Below are 15,431 nucleotides of genomic sequence, written 5' to 3' on the forward strand. Positions count from 1 at the left end.
ACACTAAACACAGTGGTTCAGTAGTTTCTCAGATATCTTGGCATCAACTTGACACAAATTTCTCGGTCTCGTCTTGTGTGTTGTCGGCGCTCTCTTTTTGCACACACAAACACACACTTTTTTTCTTTGATTGTTGTATCATATTATTATTAGTGTATTATTGTCATAATACCAGAAGAGGCAAAAAAAAACAAAAGTCGGAAATTTATACACGTACTGCGAATTTATTTTTTTTAACACTCAACACATGAAAAAAATAAAAATTAAAATAAAAAAAATTTAAATAACCAGATTGCCGCAATCTTGTGCATTCTTTATTGTTATTAATTATTGTTGTTAATTAAGCAATTTAAAAAAAAAAATTAAAAAATATTTTTTTTTAAAATAAGGAATGAATTTTGCTGAAAAGTGCTTGATTTGAGTGATGATTTTCTTTAGAGGTGACTTTAATAAAATTATAATTAATTAAAAATCATAGAAATCATTTTCATTAAAAATTAATAAATTAATTAATTTAATAAATAATTATTTAAAAAAAAAATAGTGAATGGCTTTAAATTAATTTAAAAAAAAATAATAAAAATTAGATTTTTTTTTATATTAAAAAAAAATAACTATTAATAAAAAATGTGTTAAAAAATTAATTAAAAAATTTTTTTTCAGTAGAAAGCACGTTTTAAATTAATATTAAAATTTAATTATAATTATTAAAATTAATATTTAAAAAATTAAATTAAAAAAATAAAATAAATTGGTGAAAAATTATTACATTAGTAAAATTAATTTCTTTTATATTTTTTTATGTTATGTAAAAATATATCAATATATTAAAATATCGTTATCTGCGCTACCATTGCTGTTGTTTATTGTTGATGTTGTTGTTGTTGTTGTAAAAAAATATGTAATCCAATCCAAAATTCAATCAAATCAAATTAAAAATAAATAAATAAAATAAAAACTGCATTTATCTACAATAAAAAAAAATAATCATAAAAAAATGCGCTCACTGCTCAATCAAAAAATAAACTACTGCTACAGAATGGTATATTAGCGCTTCTACAGATAATCAAAATGTTCTTTGCTTTTGATGCTGTAGGTCAAAGTGATATCAAAAAGTTAAAAAAGGAAAATGAGCAATTACGCCGCGAAATATGGACATTACGTGATGAGTGAGTATCATTTTTTTATTTTATTTCTTTCATTTATTTCTGGATAAAAAAATTTTTTTCCTGCTATTTTTATCATATTATTATTTTTTCATGCATGCAAATGTGATTTTTCTTCAAATCAAAAAATAATGTACAATATTGTGTGCAACGCGAGTCACGTCAAGTTTAATATCAAGTTAAGTTATATGAATAATGATCCTTTCCATCTCCATGACTTTTCGTAGATCACGAAGATTTAATGTGACGGATCTCTCTTTGGACACTTGATTTATTATTAATAAATGTTGTTCGCAATAAATAATAAAAAATACGAAAAAAATTAAAATAAAGAAAAAAAAACGATGAAAATATAACAAAAGAAAGATAAACACTGAATAATAAATAAAACGAGATCCCTAGAAATAATATAAATAATAAATAAATAAAAAACTGAGAGAAAAAAAGAAAAAAAAAAGTGCGCGCAAGAAAAATTCAAAGTAAAAAAAAAAATTTGGTAAGCCCAAACCTAGTCGATTTATTTTTCATTACTCGTTTTGTTATGTATTCGTATATAATTTCACTTTCATAATAATTATATTTATTATATATCTTGTATTGTTATTATACTATGAGTTAGCATTCCATCAAACACAAATTTTTTCATCAAAAATAATTTTTTGTCTAGAATTCGATTTTTTATCGGTGTCAATAAAATAGGAGCTTCTTTCTTGAAAATAATTTAAATAAATTGTAGAGCCGCTATTGTTGTTGAAGAAGAATGACATTGCATTGATTTTTCAAAAAAAAACTATTTTTTTATGTCTTTTTTTCTAAAAAAAAATATTTCGCTCGAAATTTTCATTAATTTTATTTTTTTTCCTCTTTTTCAACAAAAAATGTGTCTGCCTGTCGCGTCGTCATGATAATCGAACGTTGTAAATAATAAATTTTTGCTCGACAACTTCTTCAGATATGATAAATTAGAAAAACTATTAGCATCAAAAGTAAACTTGGACTGTGATGAAGATTCTCACGACTCGGAAAGTTGTCATTCGCATGATGTAAGAAATTAAGAAAAAAAAAAGACAATTGATTTTTTTTAAAAGCAAATTGAAATTTTTTGACAGAGTGACGGTTCATGCCAGACTTGTGGGTCTTGTAACAATACAGAAACAACAAATGACACGTCGCAGCACAATGGCGGGCATCAATCAGTAGGTTGCAAGGCGAAAAAAGAAAAACTTCACGTGGAATTTGACCATTTGTCGATTGTGTCGGAGGAATCGCAACGCAGTCCGAACGAAGATTCGGCGAATAGGTTAGCAGTGAATGAACCGAAGGTGCAACCAAAAGCGCCCGAAAGTCCCTTTCCGTTGACGGAACTTCAATCATTAGTGCCGCCTTTAACGCATTTCGAGAATTTGCCGTATGAGAGTATTGGGGGGAATGTTGGTGAGTTTTTAATTTTTTTTTTATTAAAATAATTTTTTTTTAATTAATAAAAAAATAAATAAAATTAAAATAAATAAATTTTTATTTAATTTTCAATTATTATTATTTTAAAAAATTAAGATTTTTTAAATTCTTATTTAAAATTTATTAATTAAAAAATTAAAATTATTTTAAAAAAATAATAAAAGACAAAAATTTTAAAAAATTTTTTTTTTTTGAAAAGGTAAACTTTAAAAAATTATTTTTTATTTTAAATTTTTTTTAATCATAATTTGAAATAAATTTTTTTTAATTTTTAAAATAATTCTTAAAAATAAAATTTTTAAATTTTTAAACAAAATATTTTTTTATTTTTTTTATTGAAAATTTAATTAAAAATATTTTTTTTAACAATTTTATTTAAACAATAAATTTTTTAAATTATTTTATTTTTTAAAATAATTTTTAAACTTTAAAATTTATAAAATTTTTTTTAAATTAATAAATATTTTTTCAATTTTTAAAATTTTTTAAATTATTAATTTTTTTTTATTAATAGTTTAATTAATTATTTAAACAATTAATATTTAAAAAATTTTTTAAAATAATTTAAATTATTTTTTCAGCAAAATTACCTCAAGTACTGAATAAAAAGAAAATTAATTTTAATTAAATTTAATTAAAATATTTAAAAAAAATATTTTTTATTTTAATTTACATTTTTTTTTATTAAAAAAAAATTATTGAAAGTATTTTAAAAAAATCATGAACTTACGAAAAATTTTAATTATTTTTATTTTAAATTTAAAATTATTTTTTTAATATTTTTTAATTAAATTTTATTAAATAATTTTAATTTCATTTAATTTAATTTTTTAAAATGAAATTTAATTTAATTTAAAAATATTTTTTTTTTCAGATGAGGATGGATTTATAATCCCAAATACGAAAGTATTAAACGAAGAGCCATCAAAGTGGTCAAATAGCAGTAACAAGCCAGACATTTTGCTACAACAATCATCATCAGCGTCAGCACAAGTGACGCCCTCAGATCCGGTATCGTCTTTCAGGAATTTTCAGGTAAGAATTTTTTTCTTATTTTAAAATTTTTAATTTTTAATGAAAAAAATTTCAGACAGGAGGAAATCTCGACGAACTACTGCAAGACATTGAATTCTTATCGAAAGACATCGAAGATCTACAGAACAAAAACAAGTCTGACACGAGTTTGAACAATTGCAGCGGGAGTAAAAAGAAGCCCTTTCGCTCCGAAGTGAGTTTAGTGCTAGATTTCCCGAATAACAACAACAACAACAATAGTTTAAGCACACAAATCGAAACAAAGCCGATAATTCATCCCGTGCCGCCGGACGATTTGTGTCACAAACTTCCGTCGCCGCCAATCCTCAAGGAATCGCACAACAGATCGTCGACCGGTTTCGAGCATTCGCACACAAACGGCACTGCGACGCCAACCAGCAACAACATGGAGGTCCGTTCACCCACGCAAAATACCCACATTTATCACGAAAACGAACGCAAGCTCAGTTCGTCCGAAAGCACGCTCGCCAAGTCATCGTCGAAATCGGGCAAACGCGTTTCCCTGTCGCTCGGGGTCGGCAAGAAGACAAATCGCTTCAAGAAACACGATGCCATCGAGAAAGCGTCGCATGCGTCGCGTCGCATGAGCTTGGATCTGGATTTGTCGCCGACGCATGCCCCGCATCCAAATACGCATCACAACGATTCCCGACGTCATTCCTGCGACTCGAACAAATCGCATCACAAAAAGCGCTCGCGGTCCGACAGCATCAACAGCAGAGGCACTTACACGACGGAACCCTCGAGCCAGCGACGCATTTCCGTAACGTCGTACCAATCGTCGAAGAAAATTCCGTGGTGCGGATGCTGGGGACTTTGCTAAAAAAAATTCGCAGGAAAAAAAATTGTGTCCTAAAAATTAAATTAATTTAAACAACGAAATCTGTTTTTAAGATTTTCAAGAAAAAAATACAAAAAATGAGCAATATTTAAAATAAAAAAGGGAAATATTGTTAAATTTCTGCTCAGATAGTTTTCAATACAATATTGAATGAATTTTATCTCCATTAAATTATTATTATTGATATTATTATTATTATTATAAAAAACCGTTAATTAATTGTTGTTGAATAGTAAAAAATACGTAAAAGTAATAAATAAAGTATATAATAGCCCACAAAGTGATTTTAAATAAAACGAAACAACATATGGTGACCATCATTGTGGCTATTTCACGTTTCAAAAAAGGAATTTTCTACATTTAAATTTGATTTAGGCCCCAATATGGTCACGCATACGAGAGAATTTAAGAGAAGAGAGCCGTAAAATATGTTAAAACAAAAAAAAATATTTAAAGATAAATAAATGATACAAAAAAAATGTCAAAATAAAATTTTTAATGCACCAAAAAAAATACACAGACACAAAAATAATGATGATAATAATAAAATATAAGAGAGCGATGGAGAAAATGATAAATAAAATTATAAAATGTACGCGCGGAAATAATCTGTATTTTTCGCATACATGTCTTCTTGTCTATTGATGATGATAATAATATATGGAAGAAAATAATTTAATCCAATTTAAGTCAAATTTATTGGTCATTTAAATTCTATGCATACACACGTTGTTCCTTTTTTTGGCTTTTGTCTGTCTCTGCCTGTTATCCCGATATGACTGTTTGTCGCCTCTTTCTCCACACATATTTTATTCAATAAAATGTGCATCGAAAGTGCATCGGTAGGACAATGTTCAGGGGCGTGAAACATAGGTTTGAAGGAAAAAATTTATGGTAAGTAATTTTTGTAAAATTAATTTTAAAAAAATTATTTAATTTTAGTTTAATTTTTAAATTCAATTAAATTATTTAAAATAAATTAATTTAAAAAAAAAATATTTTTCAAAAAAAATTAAATAAAAAAAAAATTAATTTAATTAAAATAAATTAAATTTTTAAAATACTTAAAATTAAAACAAAAAATAAATTTAACTTTAATTAAATTAAATTAAAATTTTATTTTTTTCTGAAACTGAAAAACATTAATAAATATTACAGATTATGATTTGAATAAAGTTTATTTAAGTAAAAGTAAAATGATTTTTCCATATAATTTTTTTTAATTAATTTATTTAAGTAAAATTAAAATGATTTTTCCATGAATTTAAAATTATTTTTAAAAAATTAAATTAAAATAAATTATTAAATAATTTTTTTAAATTAAAAAAAAATAAATTAATTAAAAAAAATAAATAAAAATATTTTACTTTTGAAGGTATTATTTAATTTTAATTTAAGATATTTATTATTATTTTTTTTTTTTTTTGTAAAAAATTCAATTTATTTAGAACTTTAATGAATTATTTTTTTATTGAATTATTTATTAAATTTTAGTGAATATTTTTATTTTATTTATTTTTTTTTAATTTAAAAAATTAACTAATTGTCATATAAATAAATCAATTATTTTTCAATTTAAAATTTGGAAAAAAAAATCCATTAATTAATATAAATAATTTATTCAATTTAAATTAAAAAAAAATTAATTAATTATTTTTTAATAAATCTTTAATTTATTTTTAATTACTTTTATAGAAATTTGTCAAAAAATTTGTTTTTTTTAATTTTTTATAATTTTTTGCATTTCATAGGCACGAAAAATAAAAAATTTTCCAATTACGCCCCTGAACATGAATAAGGATAATTGGGTAAGTCCACACACAAACACATACTTGTTTTAATAGGTGTAAGTTCATGCAATTCATTGATGCAATATTCATTTTATATCTGCTCACATGTATCACGTCGTCTGTCTGTATGTTGAAATAAACCACCCGAACAACATGCTGCTGCTGCCATCGCACACACCCACACACACGACGACGACGAGGCACTCAAAATGTCACACATATATCGCTCCAGCCATGCCGTGATGAGGGGATTCCTTGCCAACAAAATTTCTCACATTTTTCGAAAACGAAAGTGTGTGTAGGTTATTCGGTATCTAGATTTTGGAATCAGAACTGAAATTTTGCTCAGCAGAAAATACGAAAAAAAAAAATTATATGGGCCAAGTTATGAAAAATTCATAAAGATTTCCGATGCACCATGCAAGATTTCCTCTCATTGTTGCAACGACAACGACGACGACGACTGCATGTTTAAAGAAGAGATCGAGAGCGGGTGATGTTAATTTTATTTAATGCATTGTGTGCACTAAAAATATATATCTTTATGTGTAATTGTTTTGAATGGACTGCCGAACGAGGAGGCAAGCAGATAAATTAAATAACGAAATTTATTTTTGCAGGACGGACCAAAGTCTGGCTTTGTGACAATAAAATCGCCTCATTCGAGCCCCGTTTGTCTCCCGTTTAATAATCGCAGGAGGAATAATAACACAAAAGCGATTATCATAACCTTGTCCCGCATTATTATTGCCGAAAAACGAGAAAAAAAAGTTTGCAAATAATTTATGAACGAGTTGCACCAAAAACGAAAGAATAAATATTTGAATCACAAAGGATCCCTTTTTCCCTCTTGTGCGCTCGAAAAAAAAAAAGAAAAATAATAAATAGCAGAAAAAATGATAATAACATAAAATATAGAAAAATATTGCAGGTTCTTGACTTTTACTATAGAAATAAATTTTACAAGCCACTTAGAGACGACGACGACGAATCTTTGTAAGTGACTTTTTTTGTTATTTTTTTTTTCAGCTGATGACGATGATGATTATTCGCCTAATGAACGAGGCGACGCATTCACAATTCACTCTTTTGTTGCACACTTTTGAGTGTGTACTCACCCGCGTGCTTTTCTCTCTTTAACTTGACAAAAGGTAAACACAAACGGCGCGCGCGAAACAAAAAAAAGAAGGAAATATTGTGTTTCGTTTGAAACAATGCAAACATCGGCAATGAATAGGGTGAGAGCTTTTAAATCTTATTTTGTGAGGTAATTTGACTAATTTTCGTTATTTTATATTTTTTAAAAAAATTTTTTTTTTTTGCAAAAATTTTCGATAAAAATTATTAAAAGTTTTTTTTTAATAAAAAAATTACAGAAAAAAAAATTTTTTAAATTAATAAAATTTTTTTAAATATATCTAAATTAAAAAAATTTTTATTATTAAAATAATTTTTTACAAATCTTGATAATTTTCGTCAAATTTCTTTACATTAAATGCAAATTTTAACTTTTATTGAGTATTTTTGCATTGAAAAATTTTATCGAATTTCTTTAAATAAATTTAAACTATCAATAATTTCTTTCAATAAATGCCTGAGTTAGGTCATAAATAACGATAAAATATAGAAAAAGTTCTTTTTAAAAAAATATCAGCATGTCAAGGTTGAAAATTTATGAATTTCTATCAATTGATACCTTTGTTACGATTGAATATGAATAAAATTGCATTTTGGCGAAATTTTAGATGACACAATTTAAATTATTTAATTTTATTTTTTATTATTTAAAATTATTTATTATATAAAAAAAAAAATATTTTAATATTAAAAACAAAAATGAGAAAAAAATAAAATTCTTCAAAAAAATTTTTAATTAAAAATAATTTTATTTTTTATTAATAAAAATTTTAATTATTTAAATTTTATTATTTAAAAAATTTTTTTCAATTACTTTAATTTTTTTTTAATAATTTAAATTTTTTAATTTTGATAATTTTTAATTATTTAATTTTAAATTTTAATTTAAATTAATTAATTTTAATTTTAATTAATTTTATTTTTTTTTTAATAATTTTATTTTTTTATATTTTAATAATTTTATTTTCAAAAAATTACTCGAGTAATAAAAAAATAAATCACGAGAAATTTTCTCATAAAATCGCACATTTGGTAAATTACTTCCTCATGTTTGCTCAACAAAGCAAAGAAAATCAGACACCCTCATGAGATGCCTTCGCCGTCGTCGTTGTGTGACACTGACACACACATGTCGAGCATCATCATCAACTTACACAACGAGCAAGCAGAAAAAAAATAGACAAGAGCATAGAAAATTTTAATTTTCCATTTTCATTCTACTCTCATTTATTATTTGTACCTGCAAACACTTTTTTTCTGTTCAACGAAGGCACCTAACGCTCGCCAGCCATTCAATTTTAAATTACAATAGTAATTCATCAGTGTAATGTGCTTCGGCAAATTTATACATGTTTATCCTCTTTTTTATTATTTTTTGCCGTACGCAACACTCTCACAGCCATTTTATTTGTAATTCTGCAATGCACGGGATATTAACATAATAAATGGAACATTATTCGGGGAAAACTGCCAAAAATTAATACAATGGAGTAGAAGTTTTCGGTTTACTGCACATCAGTCTCTGCTCTCTATGCAAACACAAGTTGACCTTACATTTTTTCTCGTGTTGCACTTTTTTGTTTATTTTGGGCAAGAATTTCGTTTTTGGAACGAAAATGAAAATGAGAAAAAGGGAGTTGCAAGTAAACAACGCACGGCAAGTTAATTGTTGTTGTTGTAACAAACAGACCTACATTCATGAGGAGAAATAATTGAAATTTTATAAAATGTGTCGCATTCGTTTTGGCGCAATTTATTCATTCAAAGCAGAAGACACAATAATTATCTCTTGTTCACAATTTAATGCTTCGCCAAATACGTGAAATAATTCGCATCATCGTAAATGTACTTTTTTTATTTGTTTGCATTATATAGGCAAATGCAATGAGAAAAAATGTTTTAATTTAAATTATTTTTTTTACAAATATTGAACTGTTTTTTAAATAGGTATAATTATTTTTTTAAAAATAAAATTAAATATTAAGTAAAATTTAAAAAAAAAAATAAATAAATTTTAATTTAAAATTTTTTTTTATTTAATTTTTACCAAATTTTTTATAAAAAATATTAATTATTTTATTTTTTAAAATATTTTTTAAATTTTATTAAAAAAATTTTAATTTATATTAAATTAATTAATTTTAAAACCTAATTTTCAATTAATAAATTGCTAAAAAAAAAAGTTAATTACGAAAATTTAATCAAAATTTATTCAAAAAATTAATTTACACATTAATAAATTACTTATAATTTTTTCATAAAATTATTCAAATTAAATAAATTATTTTTTTTAATATTTTTCAAACATTTGCAGAAACTTATAAAATTTAATTTAAAGCTTTAATTAATTAATTTAATAAAAATTTAAATAATTAAATAAAATTATTTTAAAAAATAATATTTTTTTATTTTTTTTAATTATTTTTTTTTTATTTTTTATAAACATTTTCAAAAATTTTAAATTAAAAAAAAAATAAAAATTTTAAATTTTAATTTAAATTTTTATTAATTTTTAAAAAATTGTAATAAATTATAATTTTTAAAAATTTATTTAAATTAATTTAATTTTATTAAAAATTAATATAATTAATTATAAATTTTTAATAAAATTATTCTAATAAATTATTTTTTTATTTTTCAAACATTTTCAGAAACTTTTAAATTTAATAAAAAGTTTTAATTATTTTTATTTTAATATAAATTAAATAAATTAATAAAAATTAAAATATTTTAAAAAATGTTTTTTTAAATTTTTCTTTTAATACAAAAATAATTAACTTAATTTAAAAATGGAAAAAAACTATAAAAAAATAATAAATAAATTTATTTAAAAAAAAATATTTTCATAAAATTTAAAACATTTTTTCTCATTGCCTCAAACATCACTTAATATGTTTTTTATTTTTTTCAGCACATCTCAACAATAGAGCCAAAAAGTTTTATTTGTCAAGCGGAAGTACGGGAGTAATATCATAAAAAATGTAAAAATAAAAAAAATCTGGCACTTACCATTAATGATGTACAATGATTGCACTTTGTCGGACTCGAGAAGGTGCGCACGAGAAATTGATGAACTTTTTGTAAACTGGGTGTAATTTTGCCGCGCATCGCCGCACTATGAATACTATGATGATCCATGGAATTTTCCGTCAAATTACTCTTGGAGCTATTCAAGCTTGGCGGGCGATTGTCCTCAATGTCGCCCTCCTCACTTTCCATCGAATAGTTGCTGTGATGCAATAAAAGTTGTTGATTACTGTAGATGTGCTGAGGCGGTTGCTGCTGCGCTTGCTGTTGCTCGATTTGCTGTTGTCGCTGCAACGACGATACACTTTGATTGTGCTGGCTTTGCGGTGACGACATCAAAATATTGTTCGACGATGAACTCGTAGATGTTGGATTGTGACTCGATGGCTTGAATGGGAAATTTTTTTTAATTTATGGCACATAAGGCACATGTACTGTCGAGAGACAACAACTTTTTCATCAAAAACTTACCAAATTGGCTGCCAGCGTGGATGCTGTGTGCGTCGATGCATTCGAACCGGTGCCGCCGCCGCCCGTTTCCTTCAAAAAGTGATCCAAGTAGGACATTTGCGATGAGGGTCTCTCCAAAACTGCCGTTGTCCAATTTAAATTAGAGTAACATTTATAACATTCCAAGTCCATTGTCAATTTTGGGGCAATTGTGTCACATCATTTGTTCGTTTTTTGGTATGAAGAATGTGCATTCAATTCGATTCGATTCAATTTGGAAAGTGTTCAAATATTTTTTTTTTCATTCGAATGCAATTGAGACGAAAGGGCACATGGAAATTTGTTTTATTTTAAATTTCATTAAAATTTTTGGGCATTTTTAATTATTATTTTTTTTTTACGGGGAGAGATTAGATGCGAATGAAGAAGATTTTTTTAATGACAATGGCAGGTGATTATGCAAAAATTCAATTTTTATTCAAATGTTACACAGATGGCGCGTTGGCGGGCACACAAGATGGTAGTAGAGCAATGGCAAATTAAACAAACATGGAAAAAATATGAAAATGGTTCATGTTAGAAAATTATGTTTTTTTTTACAGATAAATTTATAAATATATGATTAAGAAGAAGATTTAATATAATAAAATTTAGCATGTAGCGCTATAAATAATAGAAAATGTGAAAACACACTGCTTGGTCATTTTAAAACTAAAATACATAAAACGGATTTGCAACTTGTACCATAGATGGAAATTTACGATTATGTTGGATAAAAAGGGGGATTCTTTACACATGGTGTTCGAATGTTACACGAAATTTGCGAATTTAATAAATAAATGTACATATATACAACAACAGCAGCAACATATAGAACAAGAAGAGGTTTAAAGATTAAAAAGGTTCCCGTATGAGCGTAGAATTAGAATGACCAAAAGTTGAAATGGATTGTTAAAAAACTTTTTTTTCTCTTGTTTTAGAAAATTTGAGTAACCAGATGGCTCCATTATTTACTGTGATTCAGGAAAAAACGTGCGTGTATCAGGTAAGAATTGAAAAAAAATATTTACACGTGTTTGGATTGTTTTTTTTTTTAAGAAATTTAGTTTTTTTTTTTCATAAATTTTTTGCATAAAAAATTAGTTTATTTAAATTATTTTAATTCAATTTAATTGTTTTATTTTTTTAATTCAAAAATTATTTATTTTTTATTAAATATTTTTTTAATTACGAGTATTTCAAACAAAAAAAAAACAAAATAATATAAAATTTTGTTTCATTTAAAAAAAAATTAAAATTTTTTTGTTTAAATTTATTTATTTTTATTATAAAAATTTTTAATAATTTTTTAAATCTTTTTTCAAAAAAAATTTTTTTTAAAAATTTTTATATTTAAAAAAAAAAATATTTGAATAAAATTTATTCGAATTATTTTTTTATTAAAAAACTTTTAAATTTTTTTCATTTATTTAAAAAAAAAAATAATAAAATTAATTTTAGCATGTAAATTGTTTTATATTTATTTTAAAACTTTAATTTAAAAAACTTACTTCATATTTTTTTTTGTATTTAAAAAATAAATATTTTAATTCAAATTTATTTGAATTAATTTTTTAATTTAATTATTAATTTTATTAAAATAAATTTTTATAAAAATTAATAATTTTTAATTATAATATATTATTTTAATAATTTAAAAATTAAAACAATTTTTCATTAACTTGAATTTTAAAATATTTTTTTTTTTATTAAAAAATAATAATTAATTTCTGATAAAATTCAACAATGAAAAAAAATCCAAACCACGTGTCAAACATTTTTTGCAGCTCTCCTTACAAATTTTTCCCCAAAAAATGTTCAACTCCTCGTTAACACACAAAACATGGTTTTTCTTGCACCACAGAGCGTGTGTGTTGTTTAATTACAGCACGACGACGAAAAAAAAGTTAGGACTTAACAATTCATTTCGAAAACATCGAAAAAAAAAGTAAAGAATAAAAGGAAGAAACGAGACAATGTGGTGCGATTGTATTTAGCATGAAACATGATAATCTTTCGGCAACGAAATAATGAAAAATGAAAAAAAAGTGAAGAAGAGTACAACAAAACGCAATTGAACCTGACCTTGACAACAAAAATATTCAAACAAAAAAAATCCTCGTTTGTTGTTTAATTGTCAAGGTCTCGAGTACGAGTGCCATAGTAAGTTTTATTGCGGATGATGATTAAAAAATAGTAAAATAAAATAAAAAACAAACGAAATTAGAGCAGCCCGCATAGCAAGTATCTACAGACAGATTGCAATAAAAAAAAATACAAAATTGACGAGAAATACACACATTGAAAAGCAATAATTTCATTGTAGCAGAACCGAATCGCTGCGATTTTATTTCATTTTATTATATATTCAACGAAAAAAAAAATAGTAAAACAAAAGTCGATGAAATAAAATAAGAATAAAAATTTTAAATAGAGCAATTCATTTGGTTGCCGATCGACATGTGTGCGCTTCTGCTGCCTTTTGCTGCTTGCGCCATCATCCCAATTCTCTTATTATTAAATAAATCAATCTTCGAACAATTTGAGAAAAAAATCGGCAGAGAAAGGATAAAAAATTTCGGAGAAACAGATCTATCAATTGCAATGTCGACGACGTCATGGCACTTTTTTGCTCCTTTACTTTTTCTTTAAAATTGTGTATCAGCAGTTCCTTCCGTCAGTAAATTATTGCTTTTCAATTAAGATGAATAGTCCCACATGGTCACGAATTTTCTCGTTCCAATTCGTTATGTAAAAAGTGGGACACGACATTAGATTGGAAATTTTGTTAACTCTCAATTTCTTTTCTTTTTATTTTATTATTTTTGCTCCAAATCACTGTTCTAATAATCTTCCGTTTTTTTCTTTGGCATCCAGTGATGGATCTAAAAGTTATTTTTTGTAAAATTATTTTTAAAAAATTAATTTAAAAAATTACGGAATTAAATTAATTTTTACATATAAAAAAATTTCCTATATTTTAGTTTTTTTATGTTAAAAAATAAAAAAATGTGGATTTAAAAAATCGATTAAATTATTTAAAAAAAAAAATATTGAATTAAATTAAAAAAGTTTTAAATAATTTTAATTTGTTTTTTTTTAGTTTTTTTTTATCTTAAATAGGTAAATATAAAAATTAATAATTAAAATAAAAATAAATAAAATAAAATAAAAAAATTAATTAGAATATAAAATAAATATTTTTGAAAAATTATTAAATTTTTTTATAATTTTTTAAATAAAAAAAATTGAAATTCAAAAAAAGATAAAATTAAATTGATTTTATTTTTTTTTTATTTTAAATAAAATTTTATTCTTATTCAATAAAATAAAATAAAAAATTTATTCAGTATTTATGTCAATAAAGAAAAATATTGACTCCATTATTTTATTTTTTTTTTTTTGCATAAGAGTTAAATTTCATTTAAAACAAAAAAAAATAAAATGAATTTAATTTGAAATTTTTTTAAAACTTTAATTAATTAATTATTTTTTAATATTTTTTGAATTTTAATTAAATTACAAAAGTTTTCATGAAATCTCAATTTTAAATTAAATTTAAAAAATTTATGAAATATATAAATTTATTAATTTGTATGTAAAAAATATCTAAAAAAAAAATATTTTAATGAAATTTTTAAAACTGGATATTAATTTAAAGAATTTTTAAAAGACCAGTTTTAAATTTCATTCAAATAATTATTTTGAGATATTTTTTACATAAAATTAATATCTATGGCGACTAATAATTAAAATAATATTTTATAAAATTTTTAAATTAAATAATTTTTTTTTGTATGAAAATTAGTAAAAAATAAAAATTGGAAAAAAAAATTTTTAACTAAATTTATCTATTAAAACTATTTTTTTAAGCTCTTTTAACTTTTAGATCCCCTTCACTTTTCCTTAAAACAAGAAAATAACGGAAGACACTCTTCTATTTTCTACGTTTCATTATTATATATTTTATCATACATAAAAGGCACTACAAATGTCTCTATGAAGAATGAAATCGAAAAGTTAATTTTAAACTCATGAACAATGAATGCGAATTGCGAACGAGTGAACGAGCGAGAGAGAGTTGTTGTTGTTATATGGCAAATAATAATGGCATGTCTAGTGAGTGGGAACACGATAACGAATTATTTTTCCGAAATAATTTAATGCATAGTCTGGGAATTAATACGGGGAGCATTTTAATGTTACGTGATACGATGGCATTTTATCCCACTTGAGCGTGTGTTTTGTCCAAAAAAAAAAAATATTTACAATCGATTGTCGAAGGCTCGAAGAGAGATTATTATTATTATTATATCGATTAAAAAGCGCACCAAAACCAAAATTAAAACCTAATTTTGTAATTTGTACAAAATTTTATTATTTTTTATGTACTTCTACTGCATATAAAATAAAAATTACACGAAACTACAGGAAAAAAAAGTTTAATAGTAATAATAAGTAAACGAA

The 15,431-nt window shown here is 23.8% G+C and overlaps 2 protein-coding genes across 2 annotated transcripts in view; one reads left to right on the top strand and one right to left on the bottom strand.

The window, feature by feature from the left end:
- Positions 1 to 15,431, bottom strand: part of LOC134827922 (serine/threonine-protein kinase Genghis Khan) — a 57,155-nt gene that overhangs the window by 20,822 nt on the left and 20,902 nt on the right. Inside the window, 2 exon segments of the mRNA XM_063840812.1 lie at positions 10,458 to 10,862; positions 10,947 to 11,065. Of these exon segments, the coding sequence (XP_063696882.1) occupies positions 10,458 to 10,862; positions 10,947 to 11,065 (524 nt within the window).
- Positions 1,035 to 4,503, top strand: LOC134827918 (GATA zinc finger domain-containing protein 14). The gene is made up of 5 exons (XM_063840808.1): positions 1,035 to 1,169; positions 2,119 to 2,209; positions 2,276 to 2,600; positions 3,499 to 3,659; positions 3,715 to 4,503. Exons 1-5 carry the CDS (start codon positions 1,072 to 1,074, stop codon positions 4,501 to 4,503), a joined length of 1,464 nt encoding a protein of 487 aa, XP_063696878.1. The 5' UTR covers positions 1,035 to 1,071.

Source organism: Culicoides brevitarsis, chromosome 1, assembly GCF_036172545.1.
Source record: "Culicoides brevitarsis isolate CSIRO-B50_1 chromosome 1, AGI_CSIRO_Cbre_v1, whole genome shotgun sequence".
NCBI classification, from domain to species: Eukaryota; Metazoa; Arthropoda; class Insecta; order Diptera; family Ceratopogonidae; genus Culicoides; species Culicoides brevitarsis.